At 50.6% G+C, this 25,106-nt stretch overlaps 1 protein-coding gene across 1 annotated transcript; it reads left to right on the top strand.

Moving 5' to 3' along the window:
• Positions 1-23,261, top strand: NCF2 (neutrophil cytosolic factor 2). The gene is made up of 15 exons (XM_038757824.1): positions 1-373; positions 1,620-1,702; positions 7,781-7,889; positions 8,786-8,920; positions 9,972-10,079; positions 12,150-12,209; positions 13,420-13,463; positions 13,986-14,127; positions 14,360-14,422; positions 15,051-15,123; positions 16,216-16,265; positions 17,728-17,879; positions 17,985-18,096; positions 20,564-20,744; positions 22,681-23,261. The coding sequence occupies exons 1-15, from the start codon at positions 200-202 to the stop codon at positions 22,791-22,793; spliced, it is 1,599 nt and encodes a 532-aa protein (XP_038613752.1). The 5' UTR covers positions 1-199; the 3' UTR covers positions 22,794-23,261.
• Positions 23,262-25,106: the final 1,845 nt, after the last annotated feature.

Raw genomic sequence — 25,106 nt, 5'->3', positions numbered from 1 at the left:
TCCAGGACCAGCGTTCTCTTCTGAGTCACGGTGCGACAAGCCAAGCTGCCTCTGTCACAAGGGGAAACTCGGGGAGAGGCAGTCGGTGGGATCGTCCCCCTGTCAGAAAGAGTTCCTCGCCGATCAACTACGACCTCAGCCTCATTCTAAGAGGCCCACAGTTCCCCTCAGGCCTCCTCGTCAAGCACCTCACTCGACCATGTCCCTAGCTGAAGCAATCCGACTCTGGAACGAAGGTGTGATCGCGGCGGACAAGAAGGATTGGAAGGGAGCCCTGGATGCCTTCACTGCCGTCCAAGATCCCCATTCCAGGATCTGCTTTAATATTGGATGTATCCACCTGATTCTGAAAAACCTGCCGGAGGCAGAGGAGGTAAGTAGAGGAGCCTCATCCCCACATTCCTGACCACTGTCAGTTTCTATATGTGACTGACCATCCAAGGGCTTTAAGGAATCAGCATTTCAGACTCCCGAGCAGACCGATGGTTGATCTAGCCCCCAAATTGTTAACCAAACCCCTAGAACACATGCATTTCCCTAAATTGAGGTTTAGTCCAACACGGAAGACGGCCTCCTGATATACACATTCTGCTTGGGAGGCTGGAGGGGAACTTGCTCCTTTACCTAAGAAGCATGGGAGTGATAAACTGGACAACTGGTTAGAGAGGGAGATGTAGAGGACACAGACAGAAAGCCCTCCATGGAAAAATTGTTGCAGGCAGATAGTCTGAAAGTTTGGAAGGAGGCAACTAGCACCAGGGTAACTGTGGAGGATTTTCTAAAGATCATAGGGGCTGGTCCTGAAATCTCGTAACATTAAAAATCTCCAAAATGCCATTCCCAACAGGGTCACTCGGCATCCAGAAATGGAGATGGAAATAATTGTCGTCACATTATGTATTAAGGGCCTTTCATCTATCTTCCTTCTTGATCTTTCTCTGGATCTCCTTCCCCACCTTTCCTCTCGGTATCCTTCCCCTCTCTCTGTGCTTCCTTTATTTTTCCTTCTGCCTCCTCTGAAAGTGGTACTGCTAGATGGCATCATGATTCCCTGAAGCGCTATCCAGAGGAGACCGCAGTGATGGTACCTGATGATCCTGTCTATTCCTGGATTGAGGGGGGACCCAAAGATACAGTGACACAGATCCTCCTGCCAGGAGCCCTCAACCCCCTCAGGCCACAGTGATTTGGTATTGAGAAGCAGCATAGCCTAGTGGAAAGACCCCGGACCCGGGAGTCAGAGGATCTGGATTCTAATCCAAACTCTGCCATTTGCAACCTTGGGCAAGTCATTTAACTTTTCTGTGTCTCAGCTTCCTCTTATGCAAAATGGGGATTCAGTGCTTGTTCTCCCTCGCTCTTAGACTGTGAGTCTCGTGGGGGAACTTGTATCTATCCCAGGGTCTTGTACAGAGCTTGGTATGTAATAAACACTGAAAAGAAATCACCCCAAAGATCATCGATGTTTTCATGATGGAAAAAACACCACAGGAGCAGGGCAGGGCATACCATCAGCCATGATCCCTCTTTCTTCCAAAACCCCGTCCAAGATTATCATTCTATCTTTTCACTTTCTCGTGCCAGTGCCATGAATTCATTCTTCTTTCTGCTCTCCACAGGCCTTTGCCAGGAGCATTAGTCGTGACCGGCATTTAGCCGTGGCTTATTTCCAACGAGGGATGGTCTTTTACAAGACAGAGAAGTAAGTAGTCAATATTATGTAAATGGGGAGAACTGTAGGCTACAAGGGTCTGTGTGCTATTTTAGGAAATGTGTTCTTGATTTGGGACAGTAAAAATTACCTTTTAAAAAATGGTACTTGTTAAGCACTTACTATGTGCCAGGCACTGTATTAAGCACCGGGGTAGATACAGGCTAACCAGGGTGCACGCAGCCCATGCCTCACATGGGGCTCACAGTCTTAATCCCCATTTTAAAGATGAGGTATCTGAGACAAAGAGAAGCTAAGTGAATTGTCCTAGGTTATACAACTGACAAGTGGCAGAAATGGGATTAGAACCTAGATCTCCTGATTCCCAGGTCTGTGCTCTTTCATTCATTCATTCACTGTCGTATTTATTCAGTGCTTACTGTGTGCAGAACACTGTACTAAGTGCTTGGAGAGTACAATTCAGCAATACAGTCCCTGCCCACAACTAGACCACACAGTTTCCTGCAATCTAAAATAAAAATGCTTCAAGACTATAAACTCCCAACTTGGATTGGCTTGAACAAAATGGGGTGCACAAATGGGTTCATTTCTAGGATGGCTCCAACTGGTCCCAAGGAAGCTTATGGTGCCAGCCATCTTATCTATACTAGCATGCCTGAAAGCAACCATGAAGGTGTTCCCTTGATCATTCATTCATTCAATCATATTTATTGAGCCTTACTATGTGCAGAGAAGCAGCGTGGCTCAGTGGAAAGAGCACGGGCTTGGGAGTCAGAGGTCATGCGCTCGAATCTCGGCCCCGCCACTTAGCTGTGTGACCTTGGGCAAGTCACTTCACTTCTCTGGGCCTCAGTTACCTCATCTGTAAAATGGGGATTAAGCCTGTGAGCCCCATGTGGGACAACCTGATCACCTTGTATCCCCCAGTGCTTAGAACAGTGCTTTGTACATAGTAAGCACTTAATAAATGCCATTATTATTATTATTATTATTATTATTATGTGCAGAGCACTGTACTAACAGCTTGCTTGGGAAAGTACGATACAACAATAAACAGTGGCATTCCCTGCCCACGTTGAGCTTACACTCTAGAGTGGGGGAGCCAGACATCGTGACACTCCACACCTCAAATCCACAATTGTGTGCAAAGCACACTACTTGATGCTATGAGTATATTGCGCTAGGTGGTGGAATGATGGATTGTCCATCACTGCAGAGTCACAGAGGAAGCTTATGTTGATTGTGGATGATTGTGGAAGATTGCGGATTGTAAACTAGATTGTAATAATGATAATAATAATAATGATGGTATTTGTTAAGAACTTATTATGTGTCAAGCACTGTTCTTGCATCAGTATGGTAGCAGTTTGGATGGAGCGGAAAGGGAGGATTTGATTTTACTCAATGCCTGAATTGTGACAATAGGGAGAGATCCATTTGTATTTGCCAGGTTAGCATTAAACTCTTAGAGTCCGAATTTTCCCGTGCTTATATGGTAGAGACACCTATGAATTCGTGGAGAAGGAGCTTCTGGAGGGGAAAAGTGTATCCTGATTTGCTAAAGACTTACTATGTGGCAGACATTGTACTAAGCACTGGGGTAGATACAAGATTATCAGGTTGGACACAGCCCATGTCCCACATGGGATTCACAGTCTAAATCCCCATTTTACAGATGAGATAACTGAGGCACAGAGAAACTGTGACAGCCCAGGGACATACAGCAGACAAGTGGCAGAGCTGGGATGAGAATCCAGATCCTTCTGACTACAAGGCTCGTGCTCTATCCACCGGCCCCGCTGCTGCTGCTGCTTATTGCTTTTACCCTCTTCTCCTTTCCCTGTGCTCGGCTCTAATTTTCCCTGCACTAGCTAGTTATGTAAGGTCCTTGCCTTGGAAAAAGTTGCATTGTATTCTCCCAAGCGAGAATGCACTCTGCATACAGTAAGTGCTAAGTAAATATCATTGATTGAGGGTGCCTAGCACTGCCTTTTAGACTGTGAGCCCACTGTTGGGTAGGGACTGTCTCTATATGTTGCCAATTTGTACTTCCCAAGCGCTTGGTACAGTGCTCTGCACACAGTAAGAGCTCAATAAATACGATTGATGATGATGATGATGCACAAAGGCAGGGAATGAGTATGAGCTGGAAGCTATTCTGCCACTATTATTCCCACCCCGTACTTCGACCTCCTTCCTGCTCCACCACTTCCTCCGCCCACCTGTTTGTTCTGTGGGTCCTGGGGAGTCAGACTCAACACCAAAAATAGAATTGCAACTGGACTCTTAGTTGCCTCGGCCGGTGTTTGTTTCTTTTTTTAAAAAAAATGGTATTTGATAAGCACTTACTATGTGCCAAGGACTAAGCGCTGGGGTAGCTACAAGCACTTAGTAATAATAATAATAATAATAATGATGGTATTTAAGCGCTTACTATGTGCAAAACACTATTCTAAGCGCTGGGGAGGTTACAAGGTGATCAGGTTGTCCCACGGGGGGCCTCACAGTTTTAATCCCCATTTTACAGATAAGGTAACTGAGGCACAGAAAAGTTAAATGACTTGCCCAAAGTCACACAGCTGACAATTGGAGGAGCCGGGATTTGAACCCATGACCTCTGACTCCAAGGCCCGGGCTCTTTCCACTGAGCCTCAATGCTTTCTCTAGTAGTACAGTGCTCTGCACACAGTAAGTGCTTAATAAGTAAGATTGAATGAATATAAGCTAATCAGGTCGGACGCAATCCACATCCCACAAGGGGCTCATTGTCTAATTCTGCTGCAGTCAAAGGTAAAACACCACTGAGTCTCAGTCTCCCACCCAGAGCCACTACAGAAGCCCGTTGTTGGGTAGGGACTGTCTATGTTGCCGACTTGTACTTCCCAAGCGCTTAGTACAGTGCTCTGCACATAGTAAGCGCTCAATAAATACGATTGAATGAATGAATGAAAGGGAAGCAGCAACCCCGCCTCCATCATTCAATCAGTCGTATTTATTGAGCGGAGAACACTGTACTAGGTGCTTGGAAAGTACAATTCAGCAATAAGGAGAGACAATCCCTGCCCACACCAGGTTTACAGTCTAGAAGGGGGGAGACAGACATCAAAACAAGTAAACAGGCATCAATCTAAATAAATAGAATTATAGATATGTACACATCAAAACAACCCCATTGTCAATATCCACCTGGGAAGCCAATGCATGCCTGCTTCCCAGCTGCAGCTGCAGTTGGCAATGCCCCAGGGCGATTCTAGAATCTAATTCTGGCTCCACCACTTGTCTGCTGTGTGACCTTGGGCAAATCACTTCACTTCTCTGTGCCTCAGTTCCATCATCATCAATCGTATTTATTGAGCACTTACTGTGTGCAGAGCACTGTACTAAGCGCTTGGGAAGTACAAGTTGGCAACATATAGAGACAGTCCCTACCCAACAGTGGGCTCACAGTCACATCATCTGCAAAATGGGGATTAAGACTGTGAATGCTACAAGGGACGTGGACTGTGTCCCACCTGATTAGCTTGTATCAACCCTAGGTACATAGTAAGCGTTTAACAAATACCATTTTAAAAAACCCAAAAAGCAAAGTGTTCAGCCAGAAGGAGGTTGCTGCTGCCGCCACCCAGCCTGGCTCTTGGGCTCTGTAGCTGCCAAGGTGCCCCCACGCTTCTCACGTGGTTTTTCACTTCCTGAGGGTGTGGGTGAGAAAAAACAACCCATCCGTCCGCCCAGAAGCCTTCCCTGCTCAGAGCCGCCAGCCCTCCGGCAGCTTTCTGAGGGGCTCGAATTTCCAAATGTCACAACAAACAGAAAAAAATCCCTCCTGCCTGCCTCTGAGCCACCACGCTGGCACCTTTCCAGCAACAGAGTCGCCTTCTGCCGACAACCAGCCCACCTTCCTGCGGTTGGCTGCTTTCTATTTTAAAATCTTTTCACTGAGATTATTCAGCAACAGAACAGTGGCTAACATGGCTGTGTGTCGAGACCCACTCTGTCGTGGCTGAAACCAAATGCGAACAAAGGAGGCAGAGGAGGAGCAGAATTGCGTTGTCAGAGAGGAGGGCAGGCATTTGAGGAAGGAAGCTCCTGTCAGGGAAGGGACATTTCCACCTCTTCCCCCGCTGCTTATTACTGGATTTTTTTTTTCATAACTGGGCCAGAGAGCAAGCCTTCTTTTTCCATATTTCAATAGCTCGGTCTCTCCCTCTCACGTTGGCACTGTGAACTTCGAAACGTGCCAGACTATGGAATAAGAGAGTTTATTGCTAAATCAACATCATTAAGGAAGTAAGACACCAGTTAGGGCCACTTCCTCAAGTGAAGTGCATCTGCTTAGGAGGGAATCCGGACAATCCCAGGGCCTCGGATCCTCCAAGAACTTGAACTTGCCTGATCTGCAAGAAAGGCCATGTCGTGGAAAGAGCCTAGGCCTTGGAAGAGCTGAGTTCTAGGCCAGCTCCACCACTGTCTTACTGGGGCACTCTGAGCACCGTGCTTAGCCTCTCTGTGCCTTTTGTGAGGTATGTTGTGTGAGTCACGGCAAGCATACGTGAAGTGCTTTGGGCTCTTCAGAAGAAAGTTGCAGTATAAACTGGTCAAGATCTTGCCTTTATTGGGAAGTCATTACCCTTCAAACGTGTCTAGGAGGTGGCCAAGTGGCAGTTATTGTTGTTGTCATTATCAAGGTAACAAAATACAGGGAAGAGATTCGGATGGTTTGAGTCCAGGCATAGCCTCTTGCCCCCTTCCGTAGTTGGGAACATTTTGGCCCCTTGCTTCACTCTCTACTTAGCCACGGTCTATCCCACAGCAGCAGCAGCAGCAGCAGTGAGAGGCCACCAGGCTAAGTATGTCATAGGTGGTTATCTCACTCTCTGACCCTAGCTGACACGCACATCATCACTTGGCACTCTAATAAGGATGATAATAATAATGATGGCATGTAAGTGCTCACTATGTGCCAAGCACTGAAATAAGTACTGGGAGAGATACAGGATAATCAGGCCAGACATGGTCCTTATCCCACAAGGAGTTCGAAGTCTAAATAGGCGGGAGTACAAGTATTGAATCCCCATTTTTCTGATGAGAAAACTGAGGCACAGAGATGCTAAGTAACTTGCCCTAGGTCAACAGCAGGCAAGTAGTGGAGCTGGGATTAGTAACTAGGCCCGTGCTCTTTCCACTGGGCCATGGTACTTCCCTTCCAGTCCTTACATACTAATGCTTTTTCTCTGTGGGGGTGGGGGGCATGGATGGAGTTCCTGGTCAGGTGTGAGGTAGGGTGTCACCCCTGGCACAGGCAGCCAGATACTTTAAATAATTGTGTTTGCTTCCAATGCATTAGCTGTGTTATCTCCAACAATCAAACCATAACTGCCCCCCCCCACCCCAACCAACTAATTTCCAACTCCTCTCCCACAGGGATGGGATGGGATGGGATGGGATGGGCAGGTGCACCTTCCCACTGCTGACTCACCTCACCTTAATCTCACCTCTGGGTGGGCTGTCCTGACTCTCAGATCCTTCTCCAGGAACAGTCTGGAATAGCAGCTGGTGTCCGGGGTGAATCCAGAGGGGCTGGGAAGGCTGAGAGAGGACAACAAGCCCTGATGTCAGAGTCAGGAAGTGAGGGAAGGTCCATACTGTGGAATTCCCCCGGGAGTCTCCCGGCTTCCTGGCCTCAGGACGCCGGCGATGGCGGGAGCCTTCATCGATATGGTTCTCCTCAGTGTCTGCCCCATGGCAAACAGAAAACCACAAAGAACATGAGGGAATCTCCCATTTGGCTCTGGGAGGCCTACACCTCACCCTACTACAGGAGCAACCAGATGATTCCAAACACTATAATTATAATGCTTCCCTCTCACAGAGTAGCGGAAGGCTGGAAGTATGAGTGGGCTCCAGGATCCCCATATTAATCAAAAATAAAGCATGTCTTGATGAATGCAAACACACCAACAAAAACATGCCACAAAATTGAGAGCTGAGCAAGCAGGGTGTAAGAGCCGTAGAAGTTCACGTTGGCTTCGCTACCCCTGTGGTAAAGAGGATGGGCAGGGCAAGGCCTGATTACTGCCCCTGACCGTTCACTTCCTATCTCGTCCCCAGGGATGACTTGGCCATCAAAGACTTTAAGGAGGCCTTGACCCAACTGCGAGGGAACCAACTGATCGACTATAAGATCTTGGGGCTGCAGTTCAAGCTCTTTGCCTGTGAGGTAAGCAGCGCGGGGACTGGGCTGAAAGGGCAGGGTGACCCAGCAGCCAAAGTTCTGGCTGGGAGAGTGGGACACCTGAGTCCCCCCGTCCCAGTTTCCCGGTCATCTTGTTGAGTATCCTCAGATTTCCTCATGCTCAGTTTCTCCAAATGTCAAAGCAGTTTAATAATAATAATGATGGTATTTGTTAAGCGCTTACTATGCGCAAAGCACTGTTCTAAGCACTGGGGAGGTTACAAGGTAATCGGGTTGTTCCCTGGGGGGCTCACAGTTTTAATCCCCATTTTACAGATGAGGTAACTGAGGCACAGAGAAGTTGAGTGACTTGCCCAAAGTCACACAGCTGACAGTTGGCAGAGCCAGGATTTGAACCCATGACCTCTGTGGTACTGCAGTGCCAGGGCTGAAAGAATGCCTAGGGGGTGCTAGGATGGAGTGGGCTAGTGTGATTTTTGCAGCCGGCAGGACCCTCCTGAAGGCCTCTGGTGTTCCAGCTGGAGTTGGTGGGAGGCCAGCCATTATGCAGGTGGTGGTACAATTCAGCCAGGCTGTTCCATCAGTGGTTTTTATCGAGCACCTCCTGCGTGCTGAGCACTGTACTAAGCACTTGGAAGAGTACTGTAGAGTTGGGAGACACAATCCCGACCCACAGAAACCTTACACTCTTCAAGGTGGCGACAACAAGGCAGTTTCTCAGTGGTCCCTCTCTGAGGTAGAACTGCATTTCCATGGGACCCAAGGAACTTTTTCTGTTATCCATTGCTATCCAGGGCTTCCCTCCTCCCCCGCAAGCTGCCCGCAGCACACCTCCAGGTTCTGAGGGCTCCTTAAAGAGGTGCCTAGGGTGCCCCCAGAGCCCCCCCCAGCCCTGTTTCATGTTTTCCCTTGCTTCTCAGGTACTTTACAACATCGCTCTAGTCCACGCCAAGAGGGCGGACTGGAAGGCCGCCGAGGAGACCTTGACACTTGCCGTGAGTATGAAGACGGAGCCCAGGCACAACAAGATCGACAAAGCCATAGAATCCATCTTGGTAAGAGATGCGAGAGCAATGTCTGTCAGGGGATCAGGCTTCCTGCTCAGTCAGCGGGGGTTGAGGGCAGGGTAGAAGCGGAGGACCCACCATCTTCTTGAAACTGAGAAGACCCAGCTCAGCCCCTGGTTCAGCTTCCCCAGGAGGCCCGAGGGAAGCCTAACTTGGGCTGATGTGTAGGTTGATTGGGAGTGGAGCAGCAGGGGGTTGGTTGAAGATGTTCAGGAACGGGGGCCCTGAAGGGGAACTAGAAAGATTAGCAGTGCGGTCTACTGGAAAGTGCACAGTCCTGGGCTCTAATCTCCATTCTGCTACTTGTCCGCTGGGTGACTTTGGGCTAGTCATTTAGCCGCTCTATGCCTCAGTTCCTTCATCTGTAAAATGGGGATTAAACACCCGTCATCCCTCCCATTAAGACTGTGAGCCCCATATCGGACAGGACCTGCACCTGACCTGGTTATCTCACATCTACCCTAGTGCTGAATATAGTACTTTGCATATAGTAAGCGCTTTAGCTATACCGTGATTATAATCATCATTATTATTATTGGTGTGACTAGACTCGGGATAAAGTGAGTTTTTGTCATTTGCTACAAATGCAGTAAAGATGGGGTCAGAGGGAACCTCCTTTAAGCATGGGTGCCAACTCTTCAATTTGAATGCAGGGGCTGGGGGCAAAGAATTAGCAGATTGGTAAAACTCCATTTTGGGTCATCAGTTCTCCCTGGAAACTCTCAGATCTGGTCAGAGACCTGGGATAATTGAAGCTGGGGGCCCAGCTCAAATCACCCCCATGGAGTTGGCATCTCTGTGTTCAAGCAAGGGCCCGGAGAGGTGGTTTAAGGGGGAAAGAAGTGAGAGGAGAAAGTGAGAGCAGGTTCTGGAGTCAGACTGGAGTGGCTTTGGGCGAAGTTTATATTGGAAACAGAACCAGGCCCAGCTAACTTTTCAGTGAAGGGCTGCAGGGAGAGTTTGGCAAGGTATTTATGTGGGTTGAGCGTCACTGAGTCACGGGGCGTTAAGCTGTCAAAATTTACTAACCTCACCACAGAAACAGAGACTTTACGAGCCGGTGGTAATCCCTGAGGGGAGGCTGTTCCGACCAAATGAGAAGCAGGTGGCCCAGCTGGCCAAGAAGGACTATCTGGGCAAGGCAACGGTAGGACACACCTTCTCTCTGAGTTGCTTTTGGCCTATTAGGGAGAAAATAGGGTCAGACTGGCCCATGGAACATGGAGGATTTTTCCCAGAAGGCTTCTCCCCTCTGCTAGTCCAGACATCTTCTCCCCCAGAAAACTATATATATATATATATGTAGTTTTATATATGTATATATATAAAACTACATATATATATATAAAACTGTATATATATATATATATATATATATATATATATATATATAATTTTATTTTTGTCTGTGTGTGTGTGTGTGTTGGGTAGGAGGGAAGTTCCTCTATTACTTCCCTTTTATAACTCTCCCATATCTCCCCAACCATTCCATGTCTCCCTGGGAGTCTTTGCACATTATTTGTCAGTTGTGGACCCAAATTGGCAGTTCAGCCGGTAGGGAAAAACCTTGACTGTGAAGTAGCTAAGATTAAGAGCGATTGGAATTCCAACCATTAGCGTTCTTGCTTTAGGACCCCTCCGATTGCTCTTTCTGCAGGCATCAGCCACTGTCCCTACAGCCTTAGCATTATCCTTGAGTGGGGCTGGAGTTGGTCAGCCCGTTCCAGCCAGACACATTCACGAATGTGTTTCAGGCTTGCGGAATGAACGCAGGGCTGAGGAGCTCGGGCACTGCTCTTGCCCATCAGGGGTTCAGCAGACCCATTGCTTTGATCGCTTAGCCTTAGTGACTACCCCACTGGCACAGCTTATTCATGAGCACTGAGTACCTGGCTCATTTTTCTCCCAGCATCCCAGGAAGGTCCTTATGCCCGCTGGTGGAAAAGCACTGATAATAATAATAATGATGGTATTTGTTAAGCGCTATGTGCCAAGCACTGTTCTAAGCGCTGGGATAGATACAAGGTCATCAGGTTGTCCCACATGGGGCTCACAGTCTTCACCCCCATTTTACAGATGAGGTAACTGAGGCACAGAGAAGTCAAGTGACTTGCCCAAAGTCACACAGCAGACATGTGGCGGAGCCGGGATTCAAACCCATGACCTCTGACTCCAAAGCCTGTGCTCTTTCCACTGAGCCACGCTGTGACCTAGAGGAAGGAGCATGGGACTGGGAATTGGGAACCCCAGGTTGGCATCTTAACTCTGCCACAGGTCTACTGTGTGACCTTGGACAGTCCTTTAACCTCTCTGGGCTTCAGTTTCCTCATCTGTAAAATGGGGGTAAGATAGGAAGCCCCATAACAGACAGGGACTGTGTCCAACCTCATAATCTTGTATCTACTCCAATTCTTAGAATATAGTGAGCACACTTTTTTAAAAAGTGAATGTTACATTGCTTGCACATTATTGTCCTTTCCCTCACAGAGCTTATCGTCTCACAGGGATAGAGACAAGTGGCAGATTCCCATATAGGCCCTGGCCTAGGGTGGCAAACATTTTCTGTTGCGATTCATTGTTTTCTATTACAGATTGCACCTAGTGCTTTGTACACAATAGGTTTAGAAAGACTACTATTACTACTACACACTCTGAGCCCATTATTGGCACTGTAGCCATTGTGGAGGGATTTCTTGTACAACCTTAGTGACTCGGAAGTGAGCGATTGGTGCGGTCCATGGCCAGGAGACCAGATAACTTTTTCTTTTTTAAACTAAGTGCCAGGTGGGAGGAGGGACATTGCACTGAATGCCAAAAGGGAGAAAAAATGATAAATCCACTCGATAGACTCTGTGGCTTTTTCTTCTTCCTGGGACTTCTCAGGGATTAATCCAGTGCTCTGCACAGGGGCTGCTTAAAGCAAGCTGCTGACTGACAGCGCAAGCCTTCAGCAGTTGTGGAGTTGAGCCTAGAGTCCCAGCTACCCTTACAGTTAAGCAGAATCCGATGGAAGTGGGAAAGAGGAGAGGAAGGAGGTGGTATTTCCTCACTGCTGGAGTGAGTTCAGCCCCAAACTCCTGGTTCTTGGAACTGAGATTCCAGGTCCCAAGAGCTCCACGTGAGGCCCCGTGTATCTGTGGGAAGCCGGGAAGGGCCTAGGAACTGTGAGAAGAAAATGATGGAAGGTTCACATACCCATCCCTCTCTCTGGTTTCAGGTCGTGGCATCTGTGGTGGATCAAGACAGTTTCTCAGGGTTTGCCCCTCTGCAGCCCCAGGTAAAAAGCAGAAAGGATTGCAAAAAATCAAATCTCTTCTTTCCCCTAAAGCATGACAAGAAATTTAGTGGAGACATGGGACAGGGAGAGAGTCTGTTCAGGCCCTTCACAGCTCCAGCCTTATGTGATTCAGAAATGATTTAACCATTGTCATTCAGATTGGATTCTCAGGGAGCGCTGATTCCATTTCCCTACAGTGGGTAGCGGGGAGGGGTCAGTCCTGGATTGTCATGGGGCAAAAGATGGAAATCCAGGTCCCTGCTGGATGGGGTGAAAAATCCTTGTTGTCCCAGACGGTCCCAGAAAAATGTAAGTAGCAAAATGGCAGCCATCGGCAGCAGTCAGTCAGTTGTATTTACTGAGTGCTTACTATGTGCAGAGCACTGAACTAAGCACTTGGGAGAGTACAGTAGAACAATAAACAGACACAATCCCTGCCCGCAATGAGTTTACCTTGTAGCGGGGTGGAAAGGCAGCTCAAAGCAGTCTGGTTGGAGTGGTGGCTGGGGATGTTGGATGTCAAGGACTAAGGGAGATGGCTTCTAGGTGCAGCTTCAGCCCAGCAATGCCTCATGGGCTCTGGAGTCACTGTAGGAGCAGGGAGGGGTTTTACAGTGGAGCAAAGGTACTAGCCTAGCACTAAAGCTGTTCCAGATTGCTCTGGAGCAAGGACAGAAATTCATATGGAAATGGCTTTCAGGGACATTGGGCCCAACCAACCTAATGACTGCTTTGCCAGCACCTGCAGGAGGTGCTGATTTCTCGCTCTCCCCCCGTCCTCCCACCCCCCGACTGGCCATTGCTCCGCTTTCTGCCTAGGGGTTTCCCGGATCCAAGGTATTGGATTCCAGAGCATCCATAAAGAGCAGCTCCAGGGAAGCAGTGTGCCCTAGTGGAAAAAGCCCAAGCCTGGGAGACAGAGGATCTGGGTTCTAATCCTGCCTCTGCCACTTGTCTCCTGGGTGACCTTGGGCGAGTCACTTAACTTCTCTGTGCCTCAGTTACCTCAACTGTAAAATGGAGATCAGGACTGGGAGCCTCATGTGGGACATGGATTGTGTCCAACCTGATTAGCTTGTATCTATCCCAGGGCTTAATGCAGTGCCTGACCCATAGTGCTTAACAAATACCATAGGAAAATGAAGAATCCAAAAGACAGAATAATCTCTTTCTCTTTCTCTCTCTCTCCCTCCCTTGTACATTGTAATAGGCCACGGAACCTCCCCCCAGGCCGAAAACCCCTGAAATCCTCAGGTAAGTGAAGGCCATAGGCAAGAAAGCTCCAGGGCTGAATGGGCATTGAATGATCTGGTTTCCTTTAACCAGCTCTGCCCTGTCACATCCCTGGCCCTTCAACCACCACCTTCGGAGCTCTTCCTTTGACGAGGTTTGGACCAGTCTTTAAATGGCAGGCAAAGAGCAGGGCAGGCGAGGCTGTTCCCATACCAGGAAAGACTGAAGGACAATTTCCTTTCACCCACTTCCCATGAGGATGTCTTCAGCCACTGTACGCGGAAAGTGACAGGAAAGAATGGTTCAGGTAGGGGATGAGTGACGAGGCTTGACATACCTTCATGCGACAGATGAGATCAAACCAGGGCAACGTCATTAGAAAGAAATGAATGCCAAAGCCAGCCAGGAAAGAATCCCGGTCCTTTTAGTAAGAGTGGCAAGGCAAAGGACGTGGATACCTGGGGGCGGGAAGGAGGGAGAGGCAGGAGGAGTGGGCCGTAGGTGACCCCCCCTTGTCCACCACGCATGGACCTCCGGTTTCAGGGCTCTGGAAGGGGAGCCTCACCGAGTCCTGTTCGAGTTTACCCCGGAGACGCCCCAAGAGCTCCAGGTCCTCCCTGGAAATATCGTCTTTGTCCTGAAGAAGGGAGCCGATAACTGGGCCACAGTCATGTTCAACGGGAAGGTACGTTTGGGGGCCTGGGAGTGGCTGGGGAAAGGTTGGATGGGCTCTTGAGGGTTTCCCCCCCCCCAGTTTCTGGACAGATCCCAAGACTCGCTGGGAACTAGGCCAGGGCCTCCCTCCCCACCCCCCACCCCTCCAAAGGGCAATGGGTTTCACGCCCAACTCAGACTCTTGCCCGACCCCAGCCCCACAGGCTCTTTTTAACTCACCTGTCTTGGACATTCTGCCGCAGAAAGGGATTGTCCCCCGCAACTACTTGGAGCCACTTGAGCTCCGGATCCAGTCTCAGCTTCAGGTAAGGGGCTCTCCTCTGCCATCACATCTTCCCCCCGCCCACCCTCTCTCCCTCACCTTCTCCTCCTCCTGGCACCAAGAGCTACCCGTTGGATTGGATCCAGCTGAGCACTACCGAATGGAAAAAGTCACCAGTACGCCGGTGTTGGGCTTCAGTGGGTGGCCCACAGACGGCCCCAGGGGAACTGCAGCTCATAGCTCCTCTGCCTGTCCTGGTCCCAGAGGAGGCTTGTCTCCTGGCAGGGCAGAAGGATGCAGGGTGGAGCTGCCTTCTGCCTTTACCTCTGCCAGGAACCCATCTCCTTTTCTCCCTGTCCAGTCCAGTCCACCCTGGCCTTGCCTGCTCTCACCAAAGGGAAATAGTTCATTCCCAACACTCGGGTCGGGTGTGGGGACGGTCTGGACGCCAGAGACCCAGCCTCCGCTCAGCAGTGGGCAGCCCCTGACCCCGCCATCAGCCCCACGGATTGGAATAGAGCGGGGATGGGAAGGGCTGGGCTGATGAGCTTCCCAGCCCTACAGTGGGCAAAAGGAGTCAGTTGCGTCCACTACCACTCACAATTCCCAGCATCCGTGTGTTTCTTCCAGAGCCTTATTGAAAGAGGCCTTCCTTCCTTTATCCTTTCCAGACCCAGGAGGGAACCTCCCCAGAATCCAACATTCCTGCTCCACCCAGTTCCAACGCTCCAGAGAAGCCTCCAGGTTAGTGATGCTGCAGCAGGGGTCAATGGGAAATGCCCCGCCACCCAGCTGGCGCATGAACTGCCATGGTCTTATGTTGCCAATTTGTACTTCCCAAGCGCTTAGTACAGTGCTCTGCACATAGTAAGCGCTCAATAAATACGATTGATGATGGTGGTCTTGCAGGGCCCTCACTGAGCCTCCACCAGCGTAGTCCCATGGGATACTGCCGTCCTGTGCCAAGCCAAATCCCAATTCACCCCGCTGCCTATACCAGGCAAAACCCTTGCCCTTCCTCCCTCCCTCCTCAATCCTGCATGCACCTAGGCACCTCAACTCTAAGCACAGGTCAAGGGCCACATTGACTCGGGGGCCTGGGGACTGTGGCAGCATCCAGGGGGCCGAGGATGGCAAGGCAGAGGGCCAGAATCCTTTGAAAAGACAAGCTCCTGGGGACGGCCCGTCCAGAACTCTGGGCCTCGGGTTCTAATCCTGCCCCTGCAACTTACCCCTTGTGTGCGACACTGGGCAAGTCACTTCACTCCTTAGCTCCTCGGGTCCTGCACCTGCAAAATGGAAATTCAATCCCCGTTCTCCCTCCTACTTAGATTGTGAATCTCATGTGGGACCTGATTATCTTGAATCTATCCCTGCGCTCAGTATAGTGCTTGACACACAGTAAGCACTTAACAAATACCATTATTATTATCAACTCTTTGACGCTGGATGGTGCTTGGGAACTGAAGCAGGCAGCGTGGCTCAGTGGAAAGAGCACGGGCTTTGGAGTCAAGAGGTCATGGGTTCAAATCCCAGCTTTGCCAATTGTCGGCTGCGTGACTTTGGGCAAGTCACTTCACTTCTCTGTGCCTCAGTTACCTCATCTGTAAAATGGGGGTTAAGACTGTGAGCCCCCCGTGGGACAACCTGATCACCTTGTAACCTCCCCAGCGCTTAGAACAGTGTTTTGCACATAGTGAGCGCTTAATAAATGCCATTATTATTATTAATAGCTCATGGTCTTGGGCAAAAGGATAAGGGTCGGGTGGAGGGAGGCAGTGGCGTTCCTCTTCCCTCCTCACTGGGAAACGCTGCTGCGTTTCTGTCCCTGTCTAGCTCACAGCTCTCCTGCTCTTCAGGACAAGCAGCAGAAGGAGGAGCCAAAGGTAAGTCACCTTCTGAGCTGGGGCAGAATGGAGCCGCCTTTCCCAGCCAGCCCAGTCAGCATCACGGCTTCTGGTGAGGAAACTCCTCACCCTGGGCTTCCAGGCTGTCCATCACCTCGCCCCCTCCTACCTCACCTCCCTTCTCTCCTTCTACTGCCCAGCCCGCAACCTCCGCTCCTCTACCGCTAATCTCCTCACTGTACCTCGTTCTCGCCTGTCCCGCCGTCGACCCCCGGCCCACGTCATCCCCCGGGCCTGGAATGCCCTCCCTCTGCCCCTCCGCCAAGCTAGCTCTCTTCCTCCCTTCAAGGCCCTGCTGAGAGCTCACCTCCTCCAGGAGGCCTTCCCAGACTGAGCCCCTTCCCTCCTCTCCCCCTCATCCCCCTCTCCATCCCCCCATCTTACCTCCTTCCCTTCCCCACAGCACCTGTATATATGTATATATGGTTGTACATATTTATTACTCTATTTATTTATTTATTTATTTTACTTGTACATTTCTATCCTATTTATTTTATTTTGTTGGTATGTTTGGTTCTGTTCTCTGTCTCCCCCTTTTAGACTGTGAGCCCACTGTTGGGTAGGGACTGTCTCTATGTGTTGCCAATTTGTACTTCCCAAGCACTTAGTACAGTGCTCTGCACATAGTAAGCGCTCAATAAATACGATTGATTCTGGTGGTGGGGACTTGTTGCTGGGACCAGAGCCGTGATGGACACGTCCCTCTTGACCGTAAGCTCGTTGTGGGCGGGGAACATGTCTACCAACTCTCTTATATTGTACCCTCCAAAGCTCTTAGCGCAGTGCTCTGTGCCCCAGTAAAGCGCTCAGTAACTACGAGTCACTGACACTAAATACTGAGCCCCTTCCTCAGACTGAGCCCCTTCCTTCCTCTCCCCCTCGTCCCCCTGTCCAACCCCCCATCTTACCTCCTTCCCTTCCCCACAGCACCTGTATATACGTATATATGTTTGTACATATTTATTACTCTATTTTACTTGTACATAGCTATTCTATTTATTTTATTTTGTTAGTATGTTTGGTTTTGTTCTCCGTCTCCCCCTTTCAGACTGTGAGCCCACTGTTGGGTAGGGGCTGTCTCTGTATGTTGCCAATTTGTACTTCCCAAGCGCTTAGTACAGTGCTCTGCACATAGTAAGCGCTCAATAAATACGATTGATGATGACATATAAATCCCGGAGCCGGGAGCGGCTCAATTCTATCGCCCTTCATATTTGCAGATGCCCACCCCCTCCTGCCTGACCGGGAACTTCATCTAGGGGTGCGGACAGCTGGAGCGCCCCATTCCCGCCGAACCTGCAGGCCCCCTCTGCCGTGGCGTCTTACGTGGCGTCCGCAGGCCCCCAGCTCACACAACGCCATCGCGCTCTACTTGACGGCCGCCCCGCCTCCCCCTCTCCCCGCTGCTTCGGCTGCTGCCCTATGCCTTCTCCCCCCCCAGATGCTGACGCTGGACGTCCCCCCCGTCTACACCGTGAAGGTGCATTACAGCTATACCGTGGCCCTGGAGGTGCAGCCTGGACTCCGGTACCGAGAGCTTCTGGACATGGTGTGCAAAAAACTGGAGCTGTCTCCTCTGCACACCAAGCTGAGGTGAGACGGGCCGCTTCGGGGCCAGGGCCTGAGCCTCTCCCGGCCCGGGGGCAGCTTCGGGAGCTGCTGCTCTCGTCTGGCCTCTAATTCTTTTACCCTGGGCAGCTACCGGCCTGCAGCGGGCAAGGAACTGGTCACCCTTAGCCAGGAAAACATGAAGATGGCATGGAGTCAAGCTAAAGACTACTGTCTGACTCTGTGGTGTGACAACACGGCGGTAAGCAAAAGTTTCTTGTTTTCTTATGGCATTGGTTAAGCGCTTACTGTGTGCCAGGCGCTGTACTAAATACTGGGATAGGTACAAATTAATCAGATTGGGCACGGTACGTGTCCCACGCGGGCGCTCAGCCTTAATCCCCATTTTACAGATGAGGCAGCTGAGGCACAGAGAAATGAATGGACTTGTCAAAGGTTGCACAGCAGACAAGTCCCATGCCCCTGCCCAGTCTGGTCTGACGGTAATGGCAAAGTTAGGTTGGAGGAGAGGTCTTGGGAGGGGAAGACGAGCAGTTTGGTTTTAGGGTTGGGTGCTGGCGGGACACGGGGGCACCCAGTGAAGCCTGAAGGGGGTTAGATAAAGTAAATGAAAAAGCATTTTTGACATAGCACAGGGAACGTATCACAGAAAGTTACGCAGCTGAAACCAGAGGCAGACTCCCAAAGTTGGAAAAATTGGGGGTTGAGAGGCTCAAAGGCTACTACTAGGAAGGAAGGTGGATGGTCATTCATTAGACTGTGAGCCCACTGTTGGGTAGGGGCTGTCTCTATATGTTGCCAATTTGTACTTCCCAAGCGCTTAGTACAGTGCTCTGCACACAGTAAGCGCTCAATAATTACGATTGATGATGATGATGATGATTAAGCAGGCCGTTGAACTGAATGAACGAATTGAGGAATATGCCAAGGTTAGGGGCTTGTGAGACAGGGAGGATAGCTGTCTACAGTGATGGGAAAGACAGGTGGATGACAGCATGACGGATTTGCAAACGAAATTATATGCACAGAAAAAGGATTTATATTATTATTGTTCTGGTCGATTTTGTGGAGTTTTGGAATGCATAAATGCATAACCCAGGCAACCTCTCCCCCCAGTTTCCTCCTGTCACACAGCTTGGGAGCCAACAGTAGACACAGCTGATGACTGTCCCGGACAGGGGACCGGGGGCTTGGGGCTCCAGTCTCTGACCCTTCAGACTGAGGCTGCAGTACTATCCACCCACAAATCCACCTGCCTCCCCAGCAGCCCTAACAGCAACTCCTGCTGCCCAGACCTTCACCTCCTAAAGAGAAGCTACGCCGCCTAATAGAAAGAGCCCGGGCTTGGGAATCGGAAGGGGCTGTTTCTAATTCCGGCTCTGCCACTTATCTGCTGTGTGACTTTGGCCAAGTCGCTTCACTTCTCTGTGCTTCAGTCACCTCATCTGTAAGATGGGGATCATCATCATCAATCGTATTTATTGAGCGCTTACGATGTGCAGAGCACCGTGCTAAGCGCTTGGGAAGCACAAATTGGCAACATATAGAGACAGTCCCTACCCAACAGTGGGCTCACAGTCTAAAAGGGGGAGACAGAGAACAAAACCAAACATACTAACAAAATAAAATAAATAGAATAGATATGTACAATTAAAATAGAGTAATAAATATGTACAAACATATATACAGGTGCTGTGGGGCAGGGAAGGAAGTAAGATGGGGGTGAAGACTGTGAGCCCCATGTGGGACACGGACTGTGCCCAACCTCATTAGCGTGTATCTACCCCAGTGCTCAGTACGGTGCCTGGCACATAGTAAGTGCTGAATAAATAGCACCTTAAAAACAATTCTTGCATCCACCCTCAGCCTTGTTCTTCCCAGCCCCTCCAACACGGCTCTGAGGAGAGTATGGGACCCCCCCGCTTCTCCCACTCTGGTGGCTACTCGTTAGAAACATCGTGACCGAGCAGGGACATCTCTCCTGCTCTCGGTCCTGGGTTCCACCACCTGCGGCAGGCTACAAGCTGGAAGCCTTGGCGGTGGCAAACATTTGCCTGTACTTCCCAAGCGCTTAGTACAGTGCTCTGCACACAGTAAGCGCTCAATAAATACGATTGAATGAATGAATGAATGAATGAGTGAAATGAGGAGTAGGAGGGGAAGGATTACTAACAGTGGAGACAGCGGCCGGGCCCGCCCGCCCCCTCACAGGTAAAGCTGCCAACTCCGGAGGGGGTGAAGCAGATGGCCTACAGGAGCTGAAACGCCGCCAGCGCGGGGACTTCCGAGCTCCTTCCTGCTTCAGCTGGGAGGAGGGTGGCTGCACGTGGAGGCTTCCGGGCAGACACAGGAGCCCTTGGGCCAGTGAAGGTCGGCTTTCGAACAGGAGGGCCAGGGCCCCCCTGCCAGGCTCCAGAACTGGGTTCAGTGGGGACCGCTGAGTCTCCAGGAACCGATTCCCAGCACCCTGGTTTGAAAATGAGGCCACGACAGCAGCAGCAGCTATCTGGGACCCAGGCGAGGGAGGGCTGCTTTCGCTATTCCTGGCTTCCCCTGGGATCTTAATTAGGGGGGAGGGAAGGGTCTCCGAGAGAGGAAACAATCCAAGTGAGAGAAACTACATTTAGGGAAAAATAAAAGAAAGCAGGAGTTTTCCCCTCCCAGGGGCAAAGGCTTGGGAAACTTGATGAAGTCATTTGGTTTTCTAGGGTGATCAAGGCGTGCCCCCTGAGCAAGACAACGTAGGAGAAAAAAGCGGGGCCGGAAACCAGGGCCCGGGGCCTCAGCAGAAGGAAGGAAACCAAGTGGTAGCGCTGTTCAGTTACCAAGCCACGCAACCAGAGGACCTGGAGTTTCTCGCGGGAGACGTGATCCAGGTGTTAGCCAAGGGTAAGCCGGTCCCCTAAGCTTGAAGTCAACCCTCACTACTTATGGAAGGGGAAAGAGGGACAGCCTGGACACAGCCTCACCCTCAAACAGCCAGAGACCACCTTGTAGCCCCTGCTTAGGGTTTCATTCGCCTCCCACACCAAACCTGCCATCCATCCCCTCTCCTGGGCCCATTCCCCTTTCCGCTCACCTCACGGAGGCTGCTAGAAGAAGCCTGGAAGAGAAGCCAGGGACCCAAATCACCGAGTCAGCTGAGCTCCGAGGGCGGGGCACAATTTTCTCAGCATCCCCATGGCCCAGACAAGCAGCCGCCTCCGAGGCTAATGAATTAGCAGGATGTTAGCATTTTTACCCTACCAAAAATGCTCCTTTAAGCCCCCTACCTCATCCCATTTTTCCGGAGGGAAGCCCTCTCCCCCAACCGAGAGAAGGAATCGAGTTTTTCCATTCTTCCCCAAGCGGCCTCTTCAGATTCCCACCCCAAAGGACTTTTATTTTAAAATTCTAAACTGCTGTTTCCAGGAGTAGCCAGAAACAATGCAATTGTTAATTCATGGCACCCTCACTCTGAAGAACTCGATTTAAAAAATACTCTGTGATTCTGCCTCTAGGGATTGAGCTGTATGAAGGAACTAGCCCTTAATCTGCAGACCCCCTGGGTTCTTTCCCCCTCCACCCACCTCTCCACTGGTCATTCACTTCCTTCTCGCTCCATGTCAACATAATGCAGGTCTAATGGTCATGGGAGGAAGGGGGAAAAAAAAATCACAACTCAGGGACCTGCAGATTCAGTCAGAAGTCTAGTGAGAGTGAAGTTGATGCAGGGATCTGCTTGGGGAGCCTGTTTCAGGGCTCTAGCGTAGTAAGGTTCCTAGCCCCAGTACTGCTCTTCTGTTCACTTTGCTTTCTTTGGAGAAATGCACACAGTATTTAGGAACACCCAAGGAGAAGGGTTAGACAATTTTATGAATTACTTTATTGCTGTACTGTACCTTCCAAGTACATGGTAGAGTGCTCTGCACACAGTAAGTGCTCAATAAATGACTGACTGAATGAATAAATCCAATGAGCACATCCTTTGCTACCTGCCATTAAATCCATCGATCAGCCTAAGCTTCAGTATCTTCCTTACAAGAAAGGGAGTGAAGTACCTTTCTTGTCCAATAGCCAGGAGCTAAATTCAGGACCCAACTAGGAATAAAACAGGGGCCTGAGAACTCTTATTTAGTGATTTGCCCACTCCCTCATGCCGGCTCCCTTTTGAACAAGCTTAGGCAAGGAAAAGCAGCCCTGATGTTTAAAAAAGATTCATCACCCCCTTCCCCCCAGCCACCACCTCCCAATTATTCCCCTTCTCTTTCTCCACACATAATAATAATAATGGCATTTAGTCAGTGCTTACTATGTTCAAAGCACTGTTCTAAGCGCTGGGGGGTTACAAAGTGATCAGGTTGTCCCACGTGGGGCTCACAGTCTTTATCCCCATTTTACAGATGAGGTAACTGAGGCACATCTTCCCACCAACTAGCTCCCCAGTCCACAAATCCCCCTTCTAGACTGTGAGCCCATTTTTTAGGTAGGGACCGTCCCTATATGTTGCCGACTGGTACTTCCCAAGCGCTTAGTACAGTGCTCTGCGCACAGCAAGCACTCAATAAATATGATTGAATGAATGAATGAATTCCTCTATCCCTCCAACAGGCTGCCCGGCTCACAAAAGCCCTCCCTCTGCTATGACTCTCAACCTGGTGTGCCTATTTGCAATCATCTAAGTGGTTGCCGGGTTCCCTCAGTGGAAGGAGAGGGGGTCCCGTGACCGCTCAGCACTGGTCAAGATGGAAAAAAAATCAACAAGGGCAGGTCCCCTACTTAGGGTCTGGGGGAGAAAGACCAACCACTCAATAAAGCTGTATTTTTTCCCCCCTCTCTCCTCCAGTGAATGAAGAATGGTTGGAAGGAGAGTGCAACGGGAAAGTGGGCATTTTCCCCATCTCCTTTGTGGAAGAATGCACTGCCAAAGACCCCGGAAGCCAAAGCAGAGAAGTCTAGGCAGATTGAGGAAGTACAAAAGGTTCGGGAGGGGCCGAAGGTATCACGGAATTTTACTCTGACAATAAACCGCGCCCTCGCTAAAAGTCACCGTACTGAGGAATTACCCCTCCCCAAATCCCTTGTAAAAGTATCACCCTCCTCTCAAAGTCCTGATGTCTCATCTAACTGCATTCACGAAGGGATCCGATCGCTCTGGGCCACTCTAGCGACACTTCCTTTTCCTGCTTCGCTCCCAGATCCTGACGGGGTTAAGCGTCAAAAGACCGCATCCAGAGGTTGGGGGGGATGACTGCATGGACCTGCCGGCCATGCTGTTTAAGAGGAAACGGGGCACTCTTTACGTCAGATTAACAGCACCTTCTAGTCCACAAAGCTCACTCGACATAATAAAGCATGATCCAAACCAAACTATCTCGTTTATCATTTAACAGTACTGTCCACCTTTCAGAGATTGTTTTACGCAAACTGATTTAGAATTAATATGATGAACTAAAGTAGGAATGCAACTTTCAGGCAGGGGTTAGCTTTTGTACTGCCACTTTATCAAGACGTCTCAACTCAAAAGTAAACCCCTCCAACGTTCTCAGGGCCCTCTAACAGTGACCGCTTATTTTAAGCCAAGTGGCATCATTTCGGCGGCAGAAATTCTAGAGGTGGCATTCGTAAAACGGCCTCAGATGCCACTTCCCAGCCTGGACCCGAGTCTCAACTGCCAGGGGGAGGACCGACTCCCACAAACGACCGAGGTGTGGGCGGCTATTGCAGGAGGAGGAGGAGGCACCTCTGGTACCCACGACGGAGCCCCGCGGCTCCCCCATGGACGGCAACGTCGTCATCGGGGTGCTGACTCTCCTGCCCCGCAAGAGTGATGGAAAGCGAACTCTGCCTATTAGGCCCTTCTCAGCCGTCGACTCCCTCGTGTGATCCTCGGGCGAGGCCCCGAGAGCCTTAAAAATGTGTCCGACCTCCAGTTACCTCTGTTTCCCCGGGGCAAGCGTGGGAGCGTGTAATCTGTCCTTTTCCGTTCTTCCCCGGCAGCGCTGCCCTCCTTCTCAGGCCTTCCCCTTAAAGGGACCACAGCTCCAGCAAAGGGAAATAAAAAAAGGGACACGTGGATCTGGTTGGAGAGAACATGGTTTAATTAAAGGCAAAGCTGATTTCAGCAGCTGCAGGTCTTGCACAGACGGACAGAAAACACAAAAGAAAGCTTACTACACAAACCAGTTCCTGCCGGGGGGTGGGGGGTCTCCTGGCCCCGAGGACGGGGAGCTGGGGGACCCTGCCCCGAGGATCGGAAAACATTCCAAACACCAGATTCTCATGCAGAAATGGGACTGTGGCCGCGACTGGCCCCGCTGGGAGGGAGTGAGATGGTGAACTCGGTTAGCTCGGCTAGGGTGCAAGAATCAGTGACAGTTTCACACACTGGAATGTTGCAGCTGCCCGGATGCACAGCTCAGACACACAAACTGACGGGGCGGGGACGGAGGGAGGGAGGGAGGGAGGGAGGGCAGGGGAGAGAAGCACGGAGGATTTTCAGTTCATATTGCCACGGCGGGTGGGGGCGGGGGGCGGGGGCGGAGGGGAGAGGCGGTTTCACCCTTTTAGACCTTTCCAAATGAAACTCAGGAGAATAATGTTGCAAAGTGCAGGGGGATCCAACCGTTCCCTATGAAGAGCAATGAACATTAATCTCACCCCTCTTAACGGATTACGGGGCGGCCCAGGCTCCACCGACCTCTGGGCTTCTGGATGTGCTTTGCTCTGTAGCTGGTTCCCAGCTCTGAGGTCCTGAATTATCATCCACATACAGGCGCGGGTGCGCACACACAAACACACTCCCACCCACCCACACACACACTTCTCACACCCCAAAAGAAAAGAAAACCCCGGAAAAACCCTAGTACTAGCACAGCAACCGGACGTTTCGATTGTTTCCATCATTTTTGCCGCGAGACGTTACTTTTCCAGGAGACGGCGAACAGAAACGCTGTCCTTTTGTCTACAGAAGAGATTTCCCAGTATTCCTTCCCCCTCTAATAAATATCCAACAAAAAGTTCATTTCCCTCTCTCGGCGCCTTTTCCGAAGCGGATCGCGTTGCGTTTTCTGCCGTGCCCGGGACGCCCAGGTCCGTGACGCCTTGGGTTTCACGCTGGAACTGGAGGTGTGGGCCCGCAGCGGTGCGGTGGGGGAGGACGGGGCCTGTGGGAGCGGGCCGGCACCTCTCGGCGGGCTGTGCGAGCGCTGCTGTTTCCTGCCTAGCTGGACCGTCTTCCAGGCCCCACCCGACCGGCTGGATCCCACGGTG

Source organism: Tachyglossus aculeatus, chromosome 16 (genome assembly GCF_015852505.1).
Source record: "Tachyglossus aculeatus isolate mTacAcu1 chromosome 16, mTacAcu1.pri, whole genome shotgun sequence".
Taxonomy (NCBI): Eukaryota; Metazoa; Chordata; class Mammalia; order Monotremata; family Tachyglossidae; genus Tachyglossus; species Tachyglossus aculeatus.
This window is presented reverse-complemented; position numbering and strand designations above follow the sequence as displayed.